The following is a 27779-nucleotide window of genomic DNA, read 5'->3' on the forward strand; positions in this document are numbered from 1 at the left end:
TTGACTGTTTGTAACACCAGAGATGGCTTTATTGATTTCCATAGTACATTGAATCACATATTTAAGGCAGTGCTACATGGACGATGTAATTTTTGTTCAATACATCTTTCACATGATGTAGCTTCTTGTGCATGTTTAAAAAAAGATACCTTTTTCTATTATGGCTATGAACTTTAATGGCACATCGAAACGTTAAAAAATTCAGACAACCCAGTTGGACAACTATTTGTTGTTTGAGTTTTCACTCTTAGTTATAAAAGGGGGCAATTTCCATGAACAAAAATGTAGCCTAAAGCAGATTTTTTATTAAAGTAATTTGAATCCTTAAAGGTTGCTCTCTACTGAGACAGCAAAATTAATGACAAATGCAAAAATATACACTGGGTAGCAATTTTTAAAATAAAGTTGTGCTTTCTAAAAGAGCTTGGGGTGGTTTATTTGCAAATTATATAATCCAAACCACAATCTTATATTTCATCTCAATATAAATGTTCAGGATTGTGCTCTTCGTAAACAGCATAAAATTTCCACAAAATACTCACTGAATGATGCATGTTGTTATAAAAGTGCTATAACCTGTGTGTAAACAAAAAAAAATCAGTTTTAACAATGGCTCAATCATGGTTGTATAGTTAACGCATCCAGGCAGAGATGCTGTATATGGCCATGAATCATGGAGAAGATTAATGTTGATAGGCATACAGCACGCTTTAAATAGAAATACGTAGGTTTCACGAACACCTCAACAGATGTTGATCCATAATTACAAAAGCATTCGCCTGATCATCAGTGTAAATTATAAGTTAACACAGCAGAGGTTCTTCCAGAGATCTTATTATATATCGGTTCACGTCAACGCGGTCCGCAGTTGCCATGGATCGCAAAGCTATGTTTGACAAAACAAAGAGCGTGTTAACTATACTTAACTCGTCAAAATAACCGCAGCCATTAGGCCTAAATAAATGCTACACAAAATGTGGTAAAGGCAGCGCTAGGAGATGTGACCTTTAGGTCTTTGTATGCATGAGAATACTGTGGCTGCAATGAGCATATCACACTGGATACTAAATTGATGACTACATACATCACAGCTTATTTGAGGATCAGAAGCTAATGATTGTGTTCATGGTTGAGTAGCATTCCTGGAGCCCTTCCTGAAGTAAATGGCTGCATGGAAAGCTCATTAATACAATACTCTACAAACCGCAGTGGAAGAAGTACATCAGAACATGAAACCCGTCTAAGTGCTCCGTTACATACCCACGTCTTCATCAAGTCCAAGCCAGAATTCCACACATGTCTATCTACATCATATGTACATTCAGATGGTTTGCCCACATGTTCACACCAGCGGCCACACAAAAGTCTGTGACATCCCACAGGAAATGATTATCGTGCTCGGAACAGTCGGTTCCTCAAAGATTGACCACCGGTATCCTGCAGCGAGGGGTAAAAGAGATGAAGAAAGAGACGGCAGATTAAATTAACATGAGTTGCAGTCTATTATCGAGTGTGAGATTAACTCTGAAATTCACAGAGCAGGTGGAACTGGAACGATTTTATGGATGGCATGCTCTCGCTCTCTCAAATATTTACACATATTGAAGAAAACATCTACAACATTTTTAAACGACTTTTTAGCTTTGCAAGCCATCACTGAACTGAGTACATACTTATACACTAAATTACGTGAAAGGAAGAATTTTACAGGGCTTTTTTAAGATGTCAAATAAATATTTGGTGTCCCCAGAGAATGTATGTGAATTTCTATCTCAAAATACCATAGATAATTAATTATAACATGTTAAAACTGCCACTTTGTAGGTGCCAGCACAAATTTGGCGTTTTTGGGTGTGTCCTTTATAATGCAAATGAGCTGGCAGTGCCATGGTTGGATACCATAGTGGAGATTATTTCTTGTAGAATGATCCTACTTGGAGTTATAAGCTTGTAATAGGACTGCAAGATATATTAAAACTAGCAAAATATGTGCATATTTTGCAGTATGCATATTGCAATGGTTTCCTAAATAATTAATTTAATACTTCGAAAGTACGTTGATGCAAGAAGCAGGAAGATTAGTGTGACCCCGAGAGTGATGCTTGCTTTCCACAGAAAGATTTTATTACAATTTAGACTGATTTTAGAAACTTAAAGCATTATTTTGCAAGATATATTGCATATCAAATTTGTCTTCAATATCGTGCAGGCCATTGAGAGTTCCACATATTACAACAAATCAGTTTTGCATAATCCCAGTGTGTATATTATAGTCATTCAGTTTTTTCTTTTGTTTCCACCATTTGAGCTTTCTTGTGGCACAGCTGGCAGAGCGCTACGCTGAATATGACATAATGCAAAGCCTGTAAGTCTTAAAGAAGTCTAAAAGCTGATTAAAAACACATACTTTCCCTTCATTTATGCACATTTTAAAATGTTCAAAAGTCTCGATCGAGATTGAAGGTGGGATAAGCGTTTTCTGGTAAACGTTGTCAACACGCCCCTACCCCCAAAAGGATCTGGACTGTCTTTTAATAGCCCCACCCCACACATCCCAGACAACCACTATGGCGGAACTGGCCATGCGTATGATGTCGTAAATGAGTGAAAGTAATGTGCATTACTATGGTTATCCAGGTTGAATGTGTTTGGTAGTACTTCATGTTTCAATGTGTGAAAAGTTTTGCTCTGTTTCACTAAAGAGACATTCAACAGCAAGTTTAAGAGGCAGAGGTCGGAACGTTGCTGCAGACAAACACCTGTACACAGGAGATACATGTTGCAGGCTCAAAGACTTAGTAAGTGTCCTTGCTCGACTGATTTTTTTTACCAGTATAGAACTGAGCACTCTTTAGAGACAGAGTGCAACGCGTCATAACCTTAAAACCACGCCCAACGGGGGGAATACAATCCATCCGTCTCCATTGACTTTTTATTGCAAGAGGCCGCCTCCTTGTCATTTCTGGCTTATAACAAAAAACTGAATAATGCCTAAAAGCTGCTGTGTGACAAGATGTACAGCAAACAAGCCAAAAAATCTAGAAATAAGTTTTTATAAGCTGCCGACCCCAAAAAAACGAGCGTTTAAAGACACAAAAGTGGAAACGGGCAACTTTTCATAGTACTACTATTAGTAGAACTGCGCCCACTGGAGGAAAAAGTCCACTTTTTTCTCCTTAAAGGCTGAGTTTTACGTCTCGACATCTTATAAAAACTTTTTTCTGTTTTTTTGGCTTGTTAGCTGTACATCTTGTCACACAGCAGCTTTTAGGTATTATTCTGTTTTTGTTATAAGCCAGAAATGACAAGGAGGCGGCCTCTCGCAATACAAAGTTAATGCAGATGGTTGGATTGTTCCCACCCTCCCGATGGGCGTGGTTTTCAAATTAGTATAACTGCGCTCTCTCTCTATCCTCCTCATTATTAGTAGAGACACCCCTTGCTGCTGATTGGCTACAAGTGTGTTTTGATACTCGACCCGACATATGCACAACCGGCGCAACAATGTCTCTGAACAGGTTCACGCCCACTTTTGGGGGAAAACAAACTAGACTTCCCATTGACTTCCATACAAAATAGCGAAACAAAGCAACGTTCGTACACAGCCGGCAGGCGTAAATAACTTAAAAAAATCGAGTAGGGGGAGGCTGCAGACCTGGAACCGGTAGATCTACGCCCCTGACAGTTTTACGCCCCTGTTGTTCCTCGTGCGCCCAGTAGGGGGAGGCTGTATATTAGTATATGAGCCTAGTCATATATCAAAACAGCAGACCGTATGATAGCAGCAGACCTTCTTGAAGCGATACGAATTGAGGTATGTTAAATAATCAGCTAAAGTTATTGTTGTTGATTGTATTATAATGATACATTTATTATTTATAAACGATTGATGCGATATACTGCCATTAATTATAAGTAACCATTGTTTCTAACACTATTCAACCTTTGCTTTATTTATTTTTATTAGTGAGCGAGAGCACTTTGATAGCAGGATAAAAAAAAAACATTCAAAGAGTGGTAAACCATAGGAGTGTCATGTACAGGAGTCATTAAGAAATAACCAAGTCATGTGTTAATAAAAAAAATTTGTGAACCACAATATTGTCTCTTTCTTTTAAATGACTCTTGGAATTTTAGAAAAGTTATTGTGTTTGTCTTCATAAAATGCTATGTAGGACATGTTTTGTAGCTGTATGACGACCTGTGAATTGTACAGCATTTAGGATCCATATTACAGTACTTTATGTCTAATGGCCTAAATATGGTTAATATCTAAATGTAACTTAATATAAAATCACAACATCATATCAGCCAGTCTCTTGTATATAAAAACAGTTTATAAATAAATATAAATAGTTGTGTGACGTCATCATGCGCCGCTTCCGGGTTCAATCGATTTCAAATGCCACAGGAAAACACGCTAATATACACTCGTATCATGATGCAAAATTATTTAAACCATGATCCTTATTTTTATCTCCAATAATAAAAACCAAGATGACCAGACCTGGACTATATGGATTTTTCCGTAGTGTGCAGACTGCAGTGTACACTGTAAGTTTATACAATTTTCGTTTAAATGTGTAAAATTAATCAATAGTTCTCATAAACGGTTGTTTAAATAGGCTAGTATCGTAGTTGTATTTCCCTCTCCCCCTAATGAACGCATGAGAAGCAACAGGGGCGCAAAACTGCCAGGGGCGTAAAACTGCCAGGGGCGTAGATCTACCGGCTCCAGGTCTGCAGCCTCCCCATATAGAAAAAATCACTCAGATTAAACATGTTGTCTAATTATCTCTCCACCCTGCCTGCCATTGAGCATGAAAGATACATTAACACATTTATTTTGGTCAATATAAAAACATGTCCCTTTCATTCTAACAGCGTCAAATTTGTGTAAGGGGCGGTGACGAATTTTACAGTCAAGTTCCCGGAAGTGCCGGTAGTGTATACTTTTTCAATATTGCTTACATGGCTTTAACCTTAATAACCATGTTATTTGACAACTACTTTCTTATATTTGTGATCCTTTAAAGGCATAGTTCACCCAAAAATGAAAATTATATCATCATGTACTCATCCTCATGTTGTTCTAAACCTGTATTAAATTAATTTTTTCTTATGAACACAAAATAAGATATTTTGATAAATGATGGCAAGGAAGCACACAGCTGATTGTAAGCATTGACTTCCATAGTAGGAAAAACAAATATGATGGATATCAATGGTACCGTCAACTTTGTGCTTACCATCATTTATCAAAATAGCTTCTTCATCATTTATCACAATACTTCCATAATATTTATTATGATTCAATATCAATGGAAGTCAATGGTTACAATCAGCTGTGTGCGTACCATCATTTATCAAAATATCTTCTTTTGTGTTCACCATAAAAATGAAATTCATACAGGTTTAAAACAACATGAGGATGAGAAAATGTTTCATTTTTGGGTGAACTATCCTTTTAACTCAAACAAATCATGTGCCCTAATAAACCTGGTTACATCTCCTTTGCACTCTCTCTCACTTTCTCTCCCACACACACATAAACACACGATAAGTACTTTAACCGGTCTTTGGCCCCCTTCCTCTGTCTCACAGGCATACACACATTACCTCTCTCTGTCGGGGAAAGATGGAGTGCTGTGCAGTGTTTGCCTGCTGTCCTCCTGAACTATGGAACGAGGGATGGCAAGAGAGAGAGGAGGAGGACGCTGGGAGAAGCTGCGGTCGTAACTGAATGAGTGAGAGAGAGAGAGGAAGATTAGTAGGACAAGAGTCAGTGAAAGAATACAGACACTAAGGAGAGTGAGACAGGCATGAAAAGGCGATTAAGCAGAAAAAAGGGAAAAACACCAAACATTTCAGTGACATTGACAGGGAGTTTATTCACTCTCTGGTTTAATTTGATAGGCCGCCCTGAGCTTTAAACAGAAGGGGTGAAATAAAGTGGAAATGACACAAAAGGAGATGCCGAAATGTTAGATTAAAATCATATTTGTCCAGGAACCAAGTTAGGAAGACAGAGTGTCCGGGACCCAGTGTGAGGACCACAGTGTGTTGACATGGAGAGACACACAGTCATGCAATATTAATGCCCCACACACTTATCTACACTGAGTCAGGGGTGAGTTCACTCCACCTCTGCATTGACTGAATGATGGGAGGCGGGTTGGGGGTTGTTAAATGAGCAGGAAGGTGTCACGGCAAGCAAACGCCAAAAGAGAGATTAATTGCGTAGATGTAGCTTGCTTGTGCGTGCAATAAAATGCCCTCAGCTCACTCAGCCGAACGCCGGCCTGATTTTCTACCTGAGCGGCAGGCTCGCATTAACATTCATACCGCCAATAATTTCCAATGTGACAGTTTTAAAACTCTCTATCTGTCTTACAAACAAGCTCACAAACACTCTCATAATGTCTGATTTGTTGTACCTGCATCATTGCTTTGCCGCATCAAAAAGAAAGGACGTGATTGGTCTAAATGTTCGACACATTCCAATGGTACTCAACTTAGTCTGGGAAAAATCTTAGCGTAAACTAAAAGTACGAATAAATCTGACTTATAACCCGTCACCGCCCTGTTTATAGTTACACTCAGGATGATATGAACCATTCCTCAGCTCTCTAGATCATTTTAATGATCATCTATTCGATCGAATGCAGCCGTCCAAGCAAGTGAAAATGCGGTCTCGCGCCTGATGGCCCACAATGCTCCAGGCTACATTTCTAATTAAACCAGCACAATAAAACACTGTAAGGTGTCCACGTAGTTAGTGTCTCCAGAGTTAGAATATCTACAGATGACATTTCAACAGTTCCATAGAGAAAAGCAGAATCCAACTTTGTAAGTGTGAACTGCTATGATGACACACCATTGTTCATTAACTCAATAAACACACACACACACGAGCGGGCGGTGTCAGGGGATGTATGACAGAAACGTGGCAGCACTTAAGTGTTAAAATGTCTCACCAGAGTTTAGCAGAGATGATGACGGCAGAGAGGATCAGCAGGGATGAAATTGTCACTGTCACATAAAACTGTGGGTCCACTGAAGAAAGAAGTGTGAAGACAGGAAATACAGATTTAAGTATTGAGTCAAATTCAATTTATGAGTTCATTCATTTGAATCACAGCATTCCAATTCCAATTTGAATCATGGAAATGTTGGAAATGTTTCAATCAGAATGACAGGACAAGGAATTTACAGAAATGCAAAGTAAAGTCAACCTCTTATATCATGTTTTTTGGATCCATCTGTTTTAGACCCAAGACTTTGGGTTAAATTAGTGCAATTTACATTGTACATGTCCTCCTGTATAGTCCATTGTACTAGCTGCAAAAAAAGGTCATGGGTTTGAACCCAGGAAACAAACATGCTCATAAAAGCAATGTTTACCTTTAGTAAGCGTCTGAAGTGTAAATTTAAATTAAAGCATCCCAAAATCTTCCTTCCCATCCACGTGTGAAAACATTTAGCTCACACTAAAACTAAACAGCAATATGCGTATCCTAAAATTTCATTCAAACCTTTCTGTATTTTGATGTTGCCTTCAAATTCAGGAATTGTTTTGAAATTCTAAAGGCATTTCCCAATGCATTCCGAATGGCTCACAACAAAAAGCAATAAAAAGAAATTAAAGCCGAGGAGAGAGACCAAACAAAGTGCAAAACACAGCATGTGTAAGTGCATTGGGTGAATGCAATAAGGAGTAGGAGAAGAGCGAGAAAACGTGGGGGCGAAGAGCGTGGGCACAGTGTCATAATCAGGTAAAGTTGTATTGATTGGATTGATGCCTGCCTCTCGCTCAATGGGAGAGAAATCTACACTCTCCTCGAGCGCAAATTTATTGCCGTGAAGAAACAGCACGAGCCCAGCGTCTGTTGGCAATTTCGCTTTCAGACAAAAAAAACCATTCAAGCATACCAACCTTCTTGGGTCTCCTGCTCTTCTGCATCTCTCTTCTCCTCTCCAGTTATTGGCTCTTGCGTCTGATTGGCAGGCGGGCCCCGATGAGGCGACCACTCCTCAGAGGTGGTCATCTTCAGACCTTCGGTCTCCAGGCTGGACAGAAAGTGATGCGTTTCATCCTCCAGGGGTTGCGTGGGACCCCAGTCCACAGCCCAGAGCTGAGTGGTCGTGGCCTGCACCGTGACCGGCACCTGCATCTCGCCGAGCTCCTCCCACTTCCTGTCATTTGTGTCACCGGTGGCAGTGTGAAAAATTACAGTGACCAGCAGGAAGCTCCAAACGGGAATGAATCCAATGTGGGGAGAGATGGAGCTGAGGGGAAGGAAAGACAAAGGAATGGAAAGACGGAAGGAGGGATTGAAAAGGAAAAGCTAGAGATGCATAGAAACACAAGAGAGGTGCGAACCGTGCGGTGATGGAAAGAGACTTAAGCAGAAGCTGATGTAACCCATTGAGCTGCTGGACACTAACTGCGAATAAGTGTGTCTGTATGTTTAACGCTTGCTCAATTTCTTACCATCTCTCCATCGCTTCTGGCTTTTCACTGAGTCCTTGATGCTTCAATCATCTCTTAAATGAAAATGGCAAAAAGAGAGAAAAATGTGAGGAGATTGAGAGGCAAAAGGGGTCGGTCCTGACACTAACTAAAAGATTCAAACAGATGGCTGTAGTGGAGTGATGCCCTGCGGGCTGAGAGACAACACAAACATAAACATGCATATGCACAAACGCGCGCACACTGGCTGCGCTCACAGTAACAACTCAGATGCACATTAAACATTGACGCCCACATACATACACACACGCGCGCGCGCACTCGCTCCCTCACTCACTCAGATTAACCGTGCATTCATTAATCATCACAATATTACATCGTACGCGTGTGGGATTTACAGAAAAAACACACAAAACTCCTAAATGCAATACACACCTGTTACATTCCCTCTGTTAATAACCACCACACTGAACATGTGTATCCATATATAAAAATGTCACACACTTACTTCCGGAGACACAACACACGGAGACACTTATAAGCACGCAGATTCAGACCCTCAACAGAGATAACAGTTCACGTGCCTACCTCTAGCCGCCGAGGACGGGAGTGGGAGAAATAGAGAGAGCCTGGAAGTAGGGAAAAGCATTGGTTGCCGTAGCGACAGAGACATGTAGAAATTGTGCGAGTGAGAAATAGAGTGCGGAAGAGGGGAAGAGAGAGAGAGGGAGAGAGACAAGAGGGAGGGTGCGAAATGGGATTGGAGGAAAGATTGAAATACTAATTATGTTACTTAACTGGTTCAAATTAATTAGACAGCGAGGAGGAAATGAAAGAATTTGAAAGACGCAAATAGCTGGAAAGAAAAGAAACAAATGATATTAATATTATGATAGCCGGCCGAGGTAGAGAAAAAGTATTTGTTTATTTAAGAGTGGCAGCGACGGGAAATCAATACGCATTAATGTAGTGTTAGAAAAAGGTGTTACAGACGCCAGCAAATGATAAATACGTTCACGCGCACACAAACATAATGTGGTGGTAGGTTTTATTGGATCAACATTTACACAGAAACATTTACAGTCTGTTGTCCTTCTTTCTACTCAATCTGTTCCACTTCAGTTCTCACATTTTATTTCTTGCGCTCCATCATCCTCCCTTGACCTTCCCTCTTATTTTTCTTCCTTGACATTTCTTTCTGTTCAACCCTCCTTCGACCTCCATATTGTCTCTCTCTTTCACTCTCTCTTTTTGTCTCTCGTTCACCCCTCCTCTTTCTCTCACTGAAGAACGCAACGCAACCATGAAAAACTTGAGGGTTCCTCGGTTTCAGGTGGATCCTGGGGTGTGAGGTCTTCATCGTAGTCCACTGGAAAGTAGAAGTATATTTGTTAATGTTTAAACAGTAAATTGAACCGGTTTCCTACACTTTCCGACCAATGAATTTCCAGTCATTGATTTCTGGAAGAGCACCTTTAAAAAGCAGCTTTCAAAAAATTGTCATTTTTTTATTATGTGTATATACCGATGATCATATCGCGATTAATCTATAGCAAAATAAACGTTTTTGTTTACATCATATATGTGTGTAAACTGTGTATAATAATTATGTATATACAAATATGCACACATGCATGTATAATTTTAAGAAAAAAAATATTTATATATTTGGTATTTATATTTATATATAATATAAATTAAAATAATATACAAATGTATATACACATATATATTTCTTAACTATACACATGCATGTGTGTGATTTATCTATACAAAGTTAATATACACAGTTCACACACCTAATAATGTAAACAAAAACTTTTATTCTGCTATAGATTAATCATGATTAATTGTTATGCATCCCTAATATATATGTACCTAAATGTTACCTTTATAAAGGGTACTATCCCAGTGATAGATAGGGGACTGTTTTTACCTTTTCTGTCAACTTTTCAGTGTAACCAATGAATTATTTCACACCAGAGCATAATAAAAAGGAAGCTATGTAAATTCATGCTAACGACTGTTATTTTTAGGTGTTTATGGCTGTGAGAATACTAATACATAAGCAACACTGTGAAATCAATGTGTGGTTTCTCACTCTTTAACTTCATTGGTTTTATTTAAATGTAATCAATGATATAAGTCACTGTATTATTTAACACCATTTCTCTCCCTTACCATCACTATTGTCGCCCTCCGAGTCCCTGTCAGAATCCAGGAGAGAATATTCCAATCGGCTGTCTCTTCTCACTGCAACATCGCCTCTAGAGACAAAACAAAAGAAAACTGTCAGTGGAGGGCACTCGGGTCACACTGTTTACAAAGACAGAATGATGTTTTACACGCCCGAAGCAAAAAAAGCAAAGCAGCTTTGGTGGCAATGACTTTTGAATGACTTATTTCATCATATATACTGCTTCCTCCATAAAGACATGAAGCAGCATGATCATCAAGAGCGAGGTTAAAAGCTGTGTAACTTTAAAATCTATGGTTTATGCGTTTACCCAAAGCGACTTATATTTTAGGTATACGTTTGATCTGTGAATCTGGTTTGATCTTGGCATTTCTAGCACCATGCCCTACCAGTTAAGGAGTACTCACTTTAAGTATAATCACTTTAATGGCAATGAAAAGGTTATTAGTCAATAATTGAAATGCCACATTTTTACAAATGTCACTTTAGTTATTTGGTATTTAACAAAATTGACAGTATTTCACTGCAAAACCCTCTAAGTGCATGCAAACTTTTGGAAAAAGCTCCACTTCTATCCAATTTACTTCTATCTTCATCTCATTTTTAATGGAAGTTTAGCAGCATTTGCATTTGAGCTTTTCATGTATTTAAGCCACCACAAAACTGCACTCAACAACATGTAATGTTATTATAATATAGGCTAAATTGGAAAAGTGCCAATTTTGCCTTCCAAATGATTCCGGAACTTGAATGGCTCGCAGCAGCACAAAACACATTGTGGTCGACACAAACCATGTTTATCCAAAACAAGTGAACGCATATTTAATGTAGTCTGGATACATTTTCTTTTACAATCAATAGATTGTTGTTTCTTGCCTCGATTAAACATACAAACTTTGACCCAGAACAATAGATATGGGAAACACTGTCTCCACCCTTTGGAAAGTTGATCTTGTGGTCCAAACCAACCACACATACATTGTATGGTTAGTTGCTTTTTATTATTTGCCTTTTGCATCGTGTTCCCCCTGCTGTTCCCTACTCCTGTTACAAAAGACCTGCAGTCCATTTTTTGTGTCACAACCCACTGGTTGGCTCTCGAGTTTGTACAGAAATGCAGTTACTACCAAGAAATCAATATTTTTGCACAAAAGTCATTATTGGCTCGGCATCCAGCGGTACAAGCGCGCTACAGTTCTCATTGTCAATTTAACCGCGCCTGGAGCGTTCCTGTAGACTTCTCGTTAATAGACATCCCAAAGAAACTCTATTCCAGCTGCTATCTCATTACAGATGTACATATTGATATACTGACTGAATAAAACCCTGAACTGCCTTATATTAGTAATAGAGGTGCAGGAATCTGTCTGTGAATTGATACGCACAATATACATAATAAATACGAGGGTGAAAGGTCTAGAAACTGGAAAAAAAAGGGAATTGAGATTATACATTTGCATTCATTCATTTGGCAGACGCTTTTATCTAAAGCGACTTACAGTGCATTCAAATTATGCAGTTTAATGCAAAAAAGCATCAAACCTGTGACCTTGGTGTTGCTAGCACCCAGACCTAAGAAATGGCGTGGAAGAGGTGCAAACTACTCTTGATATATCAAGGAATGAAGTTAGTTAGGCACACCTCTTTTTGTAATTAGCTGGAAGCTGCTCCCAAACGATGAGGTCACGACCCCCCGTGACCCACCGGTGATCCCCGCTTGCTGTTAGCCATGCGGCAAAGCAAAGAATTCTGGGAAGATCTGACGAAGTGAGCGAAACCAGGTATTTACACTGGGGAAGGGAAAACACTGAAAGAGAGGATGGGAGGGAGTGATTATACTGTTAAATCTGTCTCAAGATTTTGCATATTAAGTGGTGTTAAAAACATGACATCAGAATCGCTTACAGTTAATTGTGCTTTCTCCAGTGGCGAGGTCAAAACAAGAGCCAATCAAAAGACCTGGTATTTGATTGACACAGTCTGTGACACCTGCAGTGCTGCTGTGATTGGTTAACCTGGTCACTACGCCTGTAAAGTAAAGAAAGAGAACAAACACACATCATTAAGAGTTGCAACATTCCCTCACTGAAACTGAACTATGGGACCATTTGGTACACAAAGCAATTTAATTCATAACGGAGCCCCGCCGTAAACCATAAAGAAAATGTAACATAACTAACTTAATTTGTCTTAATTTATACCTTAGTCTACTCTGTCAATAGCTGCCGACTCTGCTGTGTGTTTTATGTCGGTAATACAAACATTTTTCTGCCTGTATGAAGCTCATTATTTCTTTCAAAGCCCTCGTAATAAGCATTTTGATGAACCGGCATCATTATCAAGCTCAGCGCTCTCGATTATAACATCACTTCATATTGTGCGTCTCTACCCGTAAAACTGATTTATCTGATGTAATTGTTTACAGGTTTCTGACATAATAGCCTTCAGCGCAAACCTCCTGTGAGAAAACGGGATTAAAATGAGAAAGTTCTGGATGTTTTTATGTCTTTCCGCTGCCCTGAAGCGAACAGACCCTCTACTGTCTGTGTTCTCAGAGCCACTGGGATTTCTGCACAGACGATATTAGCCGCTCTGAGCGAACAGACTCAGTCAAGATGTATTTCGTTAATACATTTGTTAAATGGCCCTGAGTTAAAGAACAAATGAAGGTCTGCTGGGGTGGTAAAATATTTATTGCTACAGAATTCAACTATCCATATATAAAAAGGAGCTTTCCCTGCCCTTTTTAGTTATTTAAAAAGCAACATTATTACTTTTGAGATTAACACAAGGTTTCATTTCATAGGGCTTTCTCTATATTTGATAAAATTATGGCATTACATTTCCCCCTTACTACCCCTAACACCATCTGTCTTCTGATTCTGTTTCTATTTTCAATGCAAATTTATTTATACAGAGCTTTTTTACAATGTTGCATTGTTTCAAAGCTGCTTTACATAAAAAAAGAGAAAACAGCAAATTATTCAATATATAAAATTAAATACAAGGTGTTATTTGAAATAATTCATGGTCTTTAAAAAAAGATGTACTAAAACTGTATTTCTATAACTAAAACCAAAAGACCATTTAAAATCAAAGTCAAGCTTTATCCTATTTATATATCACATTTATGTAATATGTAAGGCATATCGTACAGCAAGCTGGTTGTAATCACAAAATAAATCACAACAGGGTGATCAGGACTCTAAAGGGACTTATTTGTGAATACACGCCTGCATGTCATTGCTATAATTGGGTCCCCAGTGCTTGTATCAACCTAGGAAATGTGAAAAAGATCAACCTAGTAACTTAGTTTTGGTTAACCATTCTCTGCAAGCATGTGAAAAAATAGGTCATTGAAATATGGCTCCCCTTGTGATGTCAGAAGGGGATAATACCTCCCCTAAATCTGCACTATCCAACCACAGCACTGTCATTTAGTGCAGAGATCAGCTCATTTGCATTTTAAAGGAGACACCCAAAATGGCACATTTTGCTCACACCTACAAAGTGGCAATTTTTAACATTTAACATAAATTATATATATGGTATTTTGAGCTAGAACTTCACATACGTACTCAGGGGACACCAAAGATTTGTTTGACATCTTAAAAAAAAGTCTTGTGAAATGTCCCCATTAAAGGTGCAGTTTGGGGTTTTTGATTGAAAATTGTGGACAGCTCAGTCCACAGCTCACCTATCAATTTAGAGACACATAGAGAAGCTACGGTAGCTGCCACAGGACAAACATGTCATCATCTGAGACAACGTAGGGACAAAATGTGTCCTTTTTGTCTCTTTAGGGGTACTGTAGAAACATGGCGGGACCTCTGTTTCATTAAATATGTATGTAGATAAAAACGGCTCATTTTAAGGTAGTAAAAACAATACAGTTCATTATGTAAGGTCTTTATACACCACTGATAATATAGTTATGTACATGTTATTGTATTTCTTTTAAGAAAAAAAAAGTCCCACATTGCAAAGTTTCAAAGTTCAAAACAAAACGAACATGCATTTGGGTAAATCATTTGTATACACATTTACATGAATTTTTTTTAACCAAAGCGACTTACAGTATATTACAAGGTATAAAATATTTATCATTATGTGCATTACCTGGGATCGAACTGAAAACCCTTGTGCTGCTAACGCAATGAACTAGCACTGAGTTACAGGAACACAAACAAAAGACTAAGGGGCGGTTTCCCTGGCAGGGCTAAGATTAATCCAGGACTAAACTTTAGTTATATTAGGACATTTAAGTAGTGTTTACATATATATCTTACAAAAAAACAATACTGGTCTGCATCTTGAGACAAAAAAACAGCACTGATATATGTTAATATATGTCAGTACAATATGTTTATAAATTAAGGCAGCTCAAATGTTATTGTAGTCTGGGACTAGGATAAACCCTGTCCAGGAAACCTTCCCTAAATATTATATTCAATTTATTTAAAAGTATTAAATTGCAACTGTCAAGGTCTCAAAGTAGCAGAATTAAATTTAGGAGTTTGAATAATAGACCTTGAAATGTTGTCACTAGGCAATAAGAATCAAGCATTCAAGAGCGTCGTATAATAAGTACATTTATAAAATGAGATGTTAGTGAAATAAATATTGGTGCTGATGGCAAATCACAAAATAATGTTGATACAGGCACATATATTACCTGTTCTCCAGTTAAGGATTCGTATGCTTGCCCTGCCACATGAGAGAAACAGGCGGTCCCCGCGGGGGCTCAGGATCAGCCTCCCATTCACCCCATCACATCCACCACACCCAGTGACTTCTGGCCCCCAGAGATGTAACCTTCGAAGGGGCTCCTGCCCTCCATCACACACTCCCCAGACACACACGCGTCCGTCGGTGGAGCCACTGAACAGCAGAGGACCCTGGGACTGTAAAGAACAGAGAGTAAATTACATTGTGTTTCCATGACAACTAACAGTATTAAATATGAAACAAGATTCACTCTGGTTTGATCTTATCTTCACCTTTTGTTTCACCTTGTTTCAAAAATCACACCATATTCTATACTTTCAAATTTATTAAGTTACAAATGGGTCTATAATTGATTTAATTCTGTTTATTGACTCCAGTTATATTTCATGTTAAAAGTACAAGAAATTGTATATGTGATTAATATTCCCTCACACTAAAAAAGACTGAGACTCCAAAAGTAAAACTGTTTGAATGTTGCCCTTTAATAGCTTGTACATCTCTGTGAACTTTAGACCGCTATTAAAGATCGCCTGGGATGCGAGCGCAGTCAAGGGATCTCTCTTCAGGCAACACTTCAGCTTCTTTTCTTAACATATGCTGATCTAAAGGGCAGACTGAGAAAGTTCCAGATGTCAGTGCAGCGATCTGTTGCCATGGCGCTCGCCCACCTGTAGTGTTGTGACTGAGTCCAGGTGAGCATTCAGTGATTGACAGTTCTCCTGTGAGCTCCAGCTCCACACCTGCAGCTTCCCAGCATCTAGTGTGAGATCAATATTTCCCGAGCATCAGACACATGAGATATGGCCTGACTCATGCAAAGCATGGTCAACAAAACACACACACAAACACACAATGCAAACACATTAATCAGTGTGGGCATCTGCCTACCTGAACCAGTCACAATAAAACCTCGTCCTTCAGGAATGAAGCACAAACTTGTAATTGCGTTGAATGTGTAAATGGATTTAACACAATGACCTGCAAAAAAACACAAAACACCAACACATCAGCAGTCAAAAGCAGATGCGGTGTCTATAAACTGTCCGTCAGTTAGATAATGACCAATCCTTCATACTCAGATAATGACAGACGGAGCCATTTAGCACACAGCGACCGTCACAGCATGACATCTACAGCACACCACTGCAAAGCTTTTTTTTTTTTGAAATTGCAATACAATTTTTATAATTTTGCAATAAAAATGTATTGGTAGAAATTATGAAAAAAATGCCGTTTGATGAATGTTTCCCTCACTCTTCCTGTGATTTTCTTGCAATAAAATGTTTATTAAAACTTTATTATTAATATTTAACAAATTATCTTCTTAAAATAAGGAAACATTTCAAAATCATTGTGAGAAGCAAATATTCTCAACTTGCATCCAAATCTTTTATTGTGCCACAAGGGAACATACACAGTCAAGCAAACCCTGTATAATATTCAAATAATTTCTGCAAGTCTGTTCACATAACCATTTAATTGTTAATAAAAATAGCTTTTCTGAAGTCAGTTCTGTGGTTTTACGATAATAGAAAAACATTATTGCCAGGATGTACTAGTGCGACCATTATTCCTTTATTATTTATCATTATTATTATTAATATTTATTACACAGCGCTCTGACATTCTTGATTCTGAGTGGTGACATTTTGGGGTTTGATAACAACCACCTAAAACTAATAACACAGCCTCATCCAGATACTGCCAGTCAATTTGACAGGTGCAATTTAACACTTTCAAATAAATTTCATATAAATATGCATAATTAAAAATACAAGATTTGATTAACAATTAATTAAACCAAATGCATCTTTGTCCATTTTAAACTTTGAATGCATTTTGGAGACACTACAAAACAGCTGTCCATGCATTTCATATAAATAAGCTAATAACATATTAATATTTGGTATGCATTAAGTAGCCGGATGTTATCACAAGTAAATCCATTCAGGGCCCTGATTAGAGATGTGCACTGCGACTAGCCAGAAAGATATAATGCCCTCGAATTAGGGTTTCCAACGGTCCTGTATTAGCCGGGATGTCCCGTTTTTGAGCATAATTCATTTGTCCCGTATGGGATGTCTGGCATCCCGTTTTTTGACTGCTACGCTGATCTAACAAGTGACCCATACAACAGGCTTGTTTGACTTAATGTGGCGCCACAAGAACCAAGAGGCAGATGACACGAAAATCCCACGAGAGCGATTTGAGGAATCATACAGCGGAGACTGCTATCGAAATGGTAAATGGTATATGGACTGCATTTGTATAACGCTTTCACAGACCCATAGCCATCCAAAGCACTTTACATGTTGCCTCACATTCACCCATTCACTCACTCATTCATACACCGATGGCCGTGTCAGCCATGCAAGGCACCAGCCATCTCGTCAGGCCCAGCTGGGGTTAGGTGTCTTGCCAAAGGACACCTCCACAGTTGGTCAGGTGGAACCGGGGATTAAACCGCCAACCTTCCAATTGGTGGACAACCCCCATGAACCCACATGAACCACTGAGCGACTGCCGCCCCTAATGCTCACACAGAAATGCTCTTGCGGTACTTTGATGTCATCCACCTTTCAGTTCTTGCGCACCACAACCAGCAACAGCAGCAGTGGGTTTTTTTTACCCTTAGTGTGGGAGTCAGAAGTGTTTTGTTTTAGACAGATATTAAAGATAATTAAAGGTAATGGTTCAATTAGAAGACTGTGTTAAAAGTACCTGCTGTAAATTAACAAACTATTAATAAACCTATCGTTTGCTGCCAAGACATAAGAGTTATAAATTAATATTTAAGGAGATTACCTATCATTTTGACAAATGGCTTAAAGGTGCCCTTCCTCTGGCGTTTTTATTGTTTTAGACTGTTGTCTGAGGTCTACTCATGACATTTGCATGGTTTTTACATCCAAAAACATCAAAAGCAATAAGTAATAGGCTATTTTGTACCCTGATTTTGAGGCTGGTTAGAGAAGTGATCCGTTTTAATGGGCGGGCTGCATTGACGACTTGGAAGTAAACGCCCACTGCTAAGATTGGATAACAGTTTTTCGTTCAAACTAACTTTCAATTTAATCTCATGTGTAATCAGTTTAATGTTAAGTGAGTGTCTTAAGACACAGTGTCTTTCTTACACACGCATATTTTATCATAAACCCTTTTGACACACACACGCCTGTCTTTTATCGTAAACCCACGCACAAAAACACACACACACAAACACAAACGTACACGTGTCTTTTATCGTAAACCCTTTCGTTGTGCGTGTAGCAGCACACACACACACACAAACCCTTTTACATAAACCCTTCGACGCGTGTGTAACGAATGCACAAACACACACATGTGCTTTTTTATCACATTTAATAACTCACACAAACACGAGTGTCTTTTATCATAAACCCTTTCAAAGAGTGTGCAGCATGAATTCGCGTCCCTCGGAAGAGAAAACACCGGCCACCACAGTGACACATAGTACTAAAGTGTTTTACTCCCACAAACACGCGTGTCTTTTATCATAAACCCTTTCAAAGAGTGTGCAGCATGAATTCGCGTCCCTCGGAAGAGAAAACACCGGCCACCACAGTGACACATAGTACTAAAGTGTTTTACTCCCACAAACACGCGTGTCTTTTATCATAAACCCTTTCAAAGAGTGTGCAGCATGAATTCGCGTCCCTCGGAAGAGAAAACACCGGCCGCCACAGTGACACATAGTACTAAAGTGTTTTACTCCCACAAACACGCGTGTCTTTTATCATAAACCCTTTCAAAGAGTGTGCAGCATGAATTCGCGTCCCTCGGAAGAGAAAACACCGGCCACCACAGTGACACATAGTACTAAAGCGTTTTACTCACATAAGCTGCGCCACCATTACGTCCGGTGTTATGGATCAACTGGGGATCGTGTTATCTGGGGACATGCGCGTGCACGCACGTAAATTTACCTAATATACCAGAACAGCATCAGATTCGTTAAATTCGATTTTCAAACGCCGTGATTTAAAACATATATAAAATTATTTATAATTGTTGTTATCAATGTTCGACTACTTTTTTTCCTCTGCTTGTGTTCCCGTTTTTATTTTTTGACCCAGTTTAAATTTAGTTTAGCGTGTTTTGCTTGGCCAAATGCACCACGCCCACGTTAAAATGGGACAGCTGTAACGTTACCTTTCGGGGATGTTATCATTAAACTTGCCAGCGGATTTAAGTACATTTGTAAGTATTTTCTTTAAAACACAACTGTATCGTAGGGAAATGTGCATCTGTAGCGTACCATCACGTGTCATGATTAAAACATAATTTACTTCTACATTACATTACATTTACATTAGTGAAATGTAATTGCTTTATAATAGGGTTCATTCTTTTGATAAACAAGTAACTAAATGCATTCAACACATTGTATAAGGTAATTTAATATCAATTTGAGTTGAAGGCAGCATAGAGATGCATTTGGTTTGTTCTAAAGTGAATGTACTCAAATGACTGTATTTTAAATTGCTTGTACCAAAAGCTGAGGTCTAGCAGTTTATGCATGCATCTTTATGATCTGCCCTGAACATCAAACAAGGAAGTAATATGCAAAGGTAACTAACTCCTTTTATGAAGCCTATACGCTTTTAGCCTGACTTAAATGGACTAATGTTCTGATTGTAGGACTTGGCTGATGTTAAGAAAGGCAGATGACAGTCAAACATCAATCTGTTTTTATTGTTTCAAGCAGATCGAAATTTGTGACAAATTTGGAATTATCTAAGGTAAATGACTGATCTTTGAAATTACATCCATACACGTTACATATACTTACAAAATTATATTGTTTTGTAACTCAGTGTGAAACTGAAAGTAAACTCTTTAAAATTGTATCTTGTTTCTGTGATTGGATATGTGGAGAATACATTGTTTTCTGTAAACTTTCTCAATAAATAACTGGTCTCTATATTTTCTGTGACATACTAATCTTAGTCTTTATAGTCTTTACAATTCAAAACTCACCATGCTGTAGGATAATGAAGTGACAATTATGGGACTTGCAGTTTTCTCCATCAATGCTACTAAAGATGATAAAGTGATGATGATTTTATTTCTTGTTACCATCCTAAGTTTCAAAAAATATTTTTCTCAGCTTCAACAGGCCTACTTCCCTTCTGTTTATGCAAGCTCTATGACAAGTGCTCAATGTAACCACATAAGCAGAACATATCCATAAATCATCATAAATTCTGAAACAATCATTTTTCTTACATGTATGCTTTAAGACATTCTTAAATACAGAACACATCATTACTCATTTGGCACCTCAATCTAAAGCATCAACTAGTATTTGGGACTTTGCTGTAACTTACTATTTGCAAACAAAGTTGTCTTTAACAGTGGCGGCTGGTGCTAAATTGTTTTGGTTTTTTGGGGGCCCGGGGTGGGGGTAATAAAACTATATGCTTTACATTCAGATAACTCAACATATAAAGAACACTTTTGCCAGATGTTCAGTGTCCTTAGGCAAATCAGCCTGAGGTTGATTGGCAGGCTCTACAATCCTATAAGCTCTCTTATACACATAATGTGGTATTATTGTATTTGAAAATTAATTTAAAATGTTACAGGTTGTACCTGAGTGCATAGGGAACTGGTAATTTAGCAAAAAAAAAAACTATGAAAAATATAAAAATATTTTTCATATTAATCGAATTGGTTGTTCTTCTTTTCCAATTGTTTCTGATTATGAAATTAGTATTTTGTATATTCCCATTTATTTACAAGTTATCACAAGGACATATGGTTTGTGCTTTTACTAATTATAAGAATATGTTTCATATTAGATGTGTTTTCATATAAGAACTTCTTTTGAATGCTAATTTGTTAAATCAGTTATGATCACTTAAAAATATATAAACGCTGTGTTTTAAATTGTGAGAAAATAAAAATAAACATAAATGAATGAAGAAGGACTAGCAAGTCAGCATGCCCAGAAGTGGGGTTCGAACTCTGGTGGTTTGAATTGAAGCGATGAGCACTGTCCACGAGGCTATGGCTCCACAACGCTTACTTAGTATATTATTGCATGACAGACTGCAGACTTTATGCGCTCACACGTCTAAACAATTTCAATTGATTAGTCTCAAAATAACATGGGCGGGGCTTAACATTAAAACTTTTTAAAACCCGCTTGTGAACGGCATTTAATACATGAAAACAGACACCGAGAAAAAGACAGTCTCAAATGATAATAACAACATTTATAGGTGCTCTAATATAGGTTTTCATAAGGGCTCCTTTGGATAATCAAAGTGACGAATCTGTCGCTGTCTAACATCTGCTGGTATATCAGGTAAATTTACGTGCGTGCACGCGCATGTCCCCAGATAACACGATCCCCAGTTGATCCATAACACCGGATCCAATATTGATAGAGGAGCATTGCTTTTTAATCGCAGTCTCTCTTCAAATCCAGCGTTCTTCTGAACATCCAAACATGTAGCAACTGATATGATTACCTCGTTTAATAGGAATGATGTCTCTTGACGAAAAACAATGGCCCGAATATGGTACGGTTAACGTTTAGCCATCCTTGCAGTAACTTGTTATGAAAACTAACTCAACTACACGTAATATGTGGGCGCGGTCTCAAGTTGAAGAGCTCATGAATATTAATGACCTCGATCAGTTCCACGTCACACTGATAAGCTTTTTAAACTGACCTGATTTCTCCGCTTATTTCTTTTCAGTGGCTAGAGCTGACAGAGGAGGTGGAAGTTAATTTTCACATTCACGACACAACACAAACACATATGAACCTAACACATATCAAAAAATACAAGTAAAAACGGTTTTATGTGGAAGGGCCTCTTTAAATACACTGTATCATATCCGCACTGCAGTGACAGGCCATCTTTTATCCCATATTTCAGACTGGGAAAGTTGGCAACCCAACCTCAAAGGCAGTCCAAAAACCTGCGTGTTTAACGTGTGTTGTGGATAAATACAATCTGTTAATTTATTAATAATAATATTATTGCAGCTAAATAAAGTTAAATAAAGCGGTGCGCTTGTGTTATGATTGTTTAACATGTTCTGATGCGCCAGCTCCAAACTTAATGCGCTAATTTTCCGCCCTGATATTTGCTATTCAGACTCGATGAAGCATTCTCTCTCCACAATTATTGACAACTGCAAGAAACATGCTTCCACTAAGATGATAAATACGAAAAAAATGTTAATAAATGCAACACCATGTCACAGTTCTCTCATTAGCTCAGTTATTTATTTAAAGCAAATAGGATCACAGCGGCGGAGAGCTGAAGTAAATGACGCGATAGACTTTTGCTTGCTTCAGGGTGCAATATTATCTCCTCTGCTAACAGCTACTGTACGTGCTTTTGCTGATGATGGCTCCAGTGTAAATATTAGCTTATAGGCAATGGCATTAAATCCATGCATTGAAACATTTTACTGAAAAAAATAGTTTACTTTATAGTGCAGAATCTCACAGAATTTAGCAAATTTTGCATAAGCCTACGTGGACATCACATTTTTTGTTGTTTGCACCATAATACTTCATTCTGTGTAACTGGAACCTGTGCTACACAAACGTGGACAATTACACTGCTTCATGTTCAAAGAAAAATATTTGGTTATTATATTTATTGGTTCTTCCTAACCCAAAAATAGCTGGAAGAAATCTAAAAAAATAAATAAACCAAGGCTCAGGTCTTAGGAGGTAAAATAATAAAATTTTTTAACACATTATAAGTTATACAAATCCCAGTTCTTTTCTGTGGTTTTATTAACCCTTAAATAAAAGGGTTCTGCTTTTGCTTCCTGCACATTGAATATGTTCTTGCAGGTGACTGCAAAGCTCGGTTGATATGTGATTTCTTATTTCTTCAATTTGAGAAAAAATAAAATGCAATTTAGGAAAAACAGATTGTAATGGCCTACATAGCTTACATAAAAAAAATGCTTGCTCGTCTTTTCTTTTTAATATTTCACTTTATTGTGGTACTTTAAAAGTATGTTTTTAATCAAAATCAAAATGACAATAAGCAATAGAATATTTAAATTGTGTAGTCGACTAGGTGTTTTAGGTTTAGACTAGTAGCAGCTGTACCATTTAGTCGACTAGTCTCGCACATCCCTAGTCCTAACCACCCTGTTAGGATTTATGCTGCGATAATAACGGGATGGTTGTTTGTTATCCCTTACTTATTGCCATCTGTGCTTGCCAAGCTAAGAAAATAAGTTTGCTACCCCGAGGCCACAAATGGTTTGTTAGGCCACAAAATTTATGTGTGTGACTCACCTGAACTCAAAGCCCATATTTTCACACAACAGTCTGTGGAACCACTTAGAACAAATCTTTCTTTGTCAGGCAAGTCGAGTTCATGTGCTGCATAAAAACAAAAGCAAGACAATGAAAGGGTTATTGGAGGACATGAGAAAAATTATGAAGGACAAAGACTATGAGGAACAAATGCACTGTCAAAGGCAGCAAGACAAGGAGTGATGGAGACAGGATAGACAGATGGGAAGGAGGGAACCAGTATCAAACAAACAAAGATGTGGGAGAAAAGATAGAGTACATAAAAGATGAGTGAGGAGTTGTGGGTACATCTGTATCTATCTGCTGTCCCCATTAACAGGATCAATTATCCTCTACTTTCCAGCACTTAAGGGCCTTGAGAGAAGAGGAGGTTTATGTGTATGTATGTGCGTGCGTGTGTATACCCATTCTCCTGCAGTATTCTGGAGGTGGTGCACTAAGACAGGTGACTCCACCGCTGTGACCTCCCAAATTGCGCTGTTCGGTTGCCGTGGGAACATGCCACACTTTAACTGTTGTATCACGACTTCAATTGGTAGAATAGTCAAAAACAAAGAAAAGAAGACAAGAAGCGTTAATGGATACATCAACAATTTCACACTCAGTTAGAATCATAAATTGTTTACTTTTTCAGGTGCTTTCCACAAATTAGGTACAAAATAAGGCCTGAAATCCTAAAAAATCATAACAGTAAATGAAGGAGGAGCATAACCTTCAAAAATTGTTGACTGTCAAACTAAATATTAAGTTTGTTTCACGTTTTATTTTTAAAACATTTTACATTGGATTTTTGCAACACTGCTAGAATTTGGACGATGTATAAATACAGTTTAAAATTTGAATGTGTGACTTTGCAATAACAATAAGTAAACATAATTCAAATAACTTTGAAATGGTGAACCCATAAATGAAAATTCTATATTGACCTCCATATAAGAATTTAACATGACAGTATTTTAATATAACATTGTTTGTTTAAATAAAGGAAGTAATTTACATCTAGCATGAGGGTGTGGATGAGTAAACTTTGAGGGTGTGTGTACATTTAATGTGTTTGAAACTGCCTTCTTTAAATCCTGGTCTAATATATTTAAATGTTCTCACAACAACAAAAAATGTACCCTTTATGTGGAAAGTGCCTTTCCCTGTATTAAAAGATTTTTTCCAATACCTGCCAGAAATTACGAGGTTGTCAACAGAGACCACACAAGTGATGATGTCGCTGTGACCCTCTAGAGATCGAAGACGAAATTTGGCTTTTTCCCAGGACTGTTTTTGAGATCTGAACTCAGCATCTGTGATGTATATAGACAAATAAACATACATTATTTAAAAAATGATGGTGTTTTGTTCTCTTCCACAAGCTGATATAAATTAACCATCTGTTATACTCTCACAAAACGCAACACGTCCTGTGAGAAACATGTAGGCTTATAATTAACATCTGTGCATATAACCGTAATTGTGTTTGTGATTAGTGCACTAATTTGACCTTCTTGTTCTTCTTCATTGGGACTGACTGGAGGAGCACGGGGTTTTTCTCCACCATCTGTTTTACATCCCTCCTTTTCTTTGTTCTTTCTTCCCTCCTCTCGTGCTATCTTCAGTGCCGGAGGATCAGCAACATGTTGCTCTGTTACCTCCTCCCTATCATATTGCAAAAACTGTTATTCACTGGGTAATGGTGTTAATCACCTGCTGTGCTGTAATAAGTATATTATTAAATAATGATGTGTGAGACATAAAGTAGGGTTGGAATTTAAGGATGGACTTTTTAGAGAAACATCACAAATCAATACTGGCTACACCAAAGGACGTGTGGAAAAAAAGCCACGGGCAAAAAGCTACAGTTAAATATTTTGCCCCTCTCTGCGTAGTCTCTCCTTCTTACACTTGTCTTTTCATTTTATCCTCCGCTTTTCCCACAATTCCTTGAGTTTGCTGGGGGCCAGAAAGCTGCAGCAGAAGCTCAGCCAATCTGGAGCGAAGCTCCGCCTTCTTTGAGACCTACAGTCAGAGAGTGAGATATATCTTGGGGTGGTACTTCATTGTATGGTATAAAAACATACTCATAAAAGACAATAATAAAATGATGGCATAGTAAAATTAATTTTCCAGTCTTAAAATAATGCATTTCCTGTAACGGTCTCTCTCTCTTGGAGATTCAAACAAGGTTGTCCTTAGCTGAACTACAGCAATAAGGTCTGTTTGCCATATTTTTTTTCTTAATACAGTAGGAATAAACAAATATTTATTGTAACAAAGGAAGAGTATTGTAATTCAGTACCTTTATTTTTTCCTCAGGGGTGAGAGAAAATTTGATCTCCAAGTTCTCAATTTGCCTTAACTTCTTTTGGAGTTTCCTTACTTCCCCCATCTGACTGCAGTGTAAACAAAAACCTAAAACCGATTTACTTTACACCACTGGTATTCTTCAAGTAGTCAATATGCGTCTATCCTTTGCATTCTTTAATCGATGTTTCATATGTTCTAAAACCAACCCCGGGATGATACTGTAAATTTTATGTTATTGGATTTCTGATCGCTTAACTCCAAACTACACTGGATACTGTATGCAGACGTGTACTACGCCGGAAATCAGCTGCTGTAACACGAGCTCGTCTAAAGGAAATATGTCTGAATCTCTCTAGCGACATCGCGTGGATTTAGGGAAAATCTTGTAATCATATTTTCTTTTACAATCTATATGCTGTCTGTAGACATAATCATATATTGCATATGATTGCAAAGTATATATATAACATTAACTTAGAAGCATTTGAGCAGCGATGCATTGCTCTTGGTTACGGCCGCGTCGGATTAATACGTCAGATTCGCATTGTATTGAGCCAATAAAAAAGTCCGATAACATATAAAAACCAATAACTAAGTTAGTAGTAAATAGCGTTTTGGTGTGTGCAAGCCTATTATATTTTGCAAGCAATCAAACAGAATTTATTGTTCTTCGTGAGTTTGACCTCACTGGACGGAAGTGACGTCATGACGCACATTCGGCGCTCGGTCCGTTAGGGAGGAAGTGCCGTGCAGACAGTTCGGCCAACTCCGTAATAAAAGAAAAAAATAGAAAACAAACACACACAAGGAAGGAAAATAATTAGATTTCTTCAATCGGGTGGTTTCGGAAAGACTTCACGAACTATCCGATCAGTAGCAAATCCCCGGCGTGCGAAGCAAAAGTCTCCAGAGCGGGTAATCGGTCTTTATTTGTCACTTTAAAGCTTCTTTTTGACTGTTGATGTGAGCCACTGGCGCTGCTGTCGCCCGATCGCCCACGGTCATGTACCGGAAGTCTGTATAAAACCGCCTCGATCCCAACGTCGACGTTTTTTCCTTCACTTGTTCTGTTTTTTTTTTATCTTTTGTCGCCTTTCCTCTTGTTTTACCGGACATACAGAGCCAATGCATGGGTCACGTCATACTATGTACTGCAAGTTATTGTAAATTTGCACCAGGCTGTCAATAACATTTAGCTATTTAAATCATTTATTTGCAAATTAATTCTTTAAAGTTGTATGTTATCATCAAAAGCACTGATTGTGCAATGTTTGGCTTTGAACAAAGAACACAGCAAAATGAGCAAAGCACATCATTTGCAATAAAGTGATAAATGACATCCACCAGGAGTTGCTGTATTAACCCGCCATTTGTAACAATGACCTAATTTCTTTCGCGATTGATATTTATGTGCTGTTAAATGTATTACACCGATTATAACGTCAAGTAGCTAGAAGCAGTATAGGTAGAATTTACTTTAGATGTGTTACACATCTTTTCTGTTTATAATTGTATTACATTTTCTGCATAAAAGTCAAAGACAGATTATGTTTTTCTGTTTAAGTAATTAGCATATACATGCATATATTAATATAATATTGAAATTAATTATTTATTTATAAATTATATATATTATTATTTATTGTTGCATATGTTTTTATGATATGCACCACACATGATTCTTCATTATGTAAATATAGATTTAAGTGAATAAGGTATTCCCACTAACTCTTCCCTGTCCTTAACCTCTTGCCCCATCA

At 37.9% G+C, this 27779-nt stretch overlaps 3 protein-coding genes across 10 annotated transcripts in view; 1 reads left to right on the plus strand and 2 right to left on the minus strand.

Annotated features, from left to right (window-relative positions):
• Positions 1–9742, minus strand: pianp (PILR alpha associated neural protein). 6 transcript variants are annotated; one of them, XM_073811620.1, is made up of 6 exons: positions 9603–9742; positions 8495–8547; positions 7937–8289; positions 6978–7056; positions 5620–5739; positions 1–1437 (listed from the first exon to the last, which is right to left on the minus strand). In XM_073811620.1, the coding sequence occupies exons 2-6, from the start codon at positions 8503–8505 to the stop codon at positions 1416–1418; spliced, it is 585 nt and encodes a 194-aa protein (XP_073667721.1). In that variant the 5' UTR covers positions 8506–8547; positions 9603–9742; the 3' UTR covers positions 1–1415. The 6 variants fall into 6 exon arrangements, with proteins under 6 accessions (XP_073667721.1, XP_073667718.1, XP_073667720.1 ...); XM_073811617.1 differs by lacking the exon at positions 9603–9742 and adding an exon at positions 9062–9374; XM_073811619.1 differs by lacking the exon at positions 9603–9742 and adding an exon at positions 8982–9374.
• On the minus strand, positions 9505–27117 carry LOC135743397 (uncharacterized). The gene is made up of 13 exons (XM_065261081.2): positions 26012–27117; positions 25616–25731; positions 25217–25371; positions 24896–25019; positions 24129–24250; positions 23704–23790; positions 16287–16376; positions 16067–16155; positions 15346–15574; positions 12576–12698; positions 12312–12477; positions 10655–10740; positions 9505–9842 (listed from the first exon to the last, which is right to left on the minus strand). Exons 1-13 carry the CDS (start codon positions 26099–26101, stop codon positions 9754–9756), a joined length of 1566 nt encoding a protein of 521 aa, XP_065117153.1. The 5' UTR covers positions 26102–27117; the 3' UTR covers positions 9505–9753.
• Positions 26795–27779, plus strand: part of znf384b (zinc finger protein 384 b) — a 7265-nt gene continuing 6280 nt past the window's right edge. For all 3 annotated transcript variants that reach the window (XM_065245796.2, XM_065245797.2, XM_065245798.2), the window contains exon 1: positions 26795–26934. The gene's annotated coding sequence lies outside the window, so the exon portion shown is untranslated. The remainder of the gene's footprint in view (positions 26935–27779) is intronic.

This window comes from Paramisgurnus dabryanus, chromosome 13, assembly GCF_030506205.2.
Source record: "Paramisgurnus dabryanus chromosome 13, PD_genome_1.1, whole genome shotgun sequence".
Lineage (NCBI taxonomy): Eukaryota > Metazoa > Chordata > Actinopteri > Cypriniformes > Cobitidae > Paramisgurnus > Paramisgurnus dabryanus.

Excerpts from the sequence above, each read along its gene's own strand:
- pianp (XM_073811620.1), bottom strand. Across the intron at positions 7,057-7,936 it reads AGAGCAGGAGACCCAAGAAG|TGGACCCACAGTTTTATGTG; the intron begins GTTGGTATGCTT and ends TTCTTTCTTCAG. Across the intron at positions 1,438-5,619 it reads TCTTTCCCCGACAGAGAGAG|GATACCGGTGGTCAATCTTT; the intron begins GTAATGTGTGTA and ends CCCTCGCTGCAG.
- LOC135743397 (XM_065261081.2), bottom strand. The coding sequence starts at position 26,101 with ATGGGGGAAGTAAGGAAACTCCAAAAGAAGTTAAGGCAAATTGAGAAC. Across the intron at positions 12,699-15,345 it reads AATCCTTAACTGGAGAACAG|GCGTAGTGACCAGGTTAACC; the intron begins GTAATATATGTG and ends TTTACTTTACAG. Across the intron at positions 12,478-12,575 it reads TGGAGAAAGCACAATTAACT|TGTTTTCCCTTCCCCAGTGT; the intron begins GTAAGCGATTCT and ends CCTCTCTTTCAG.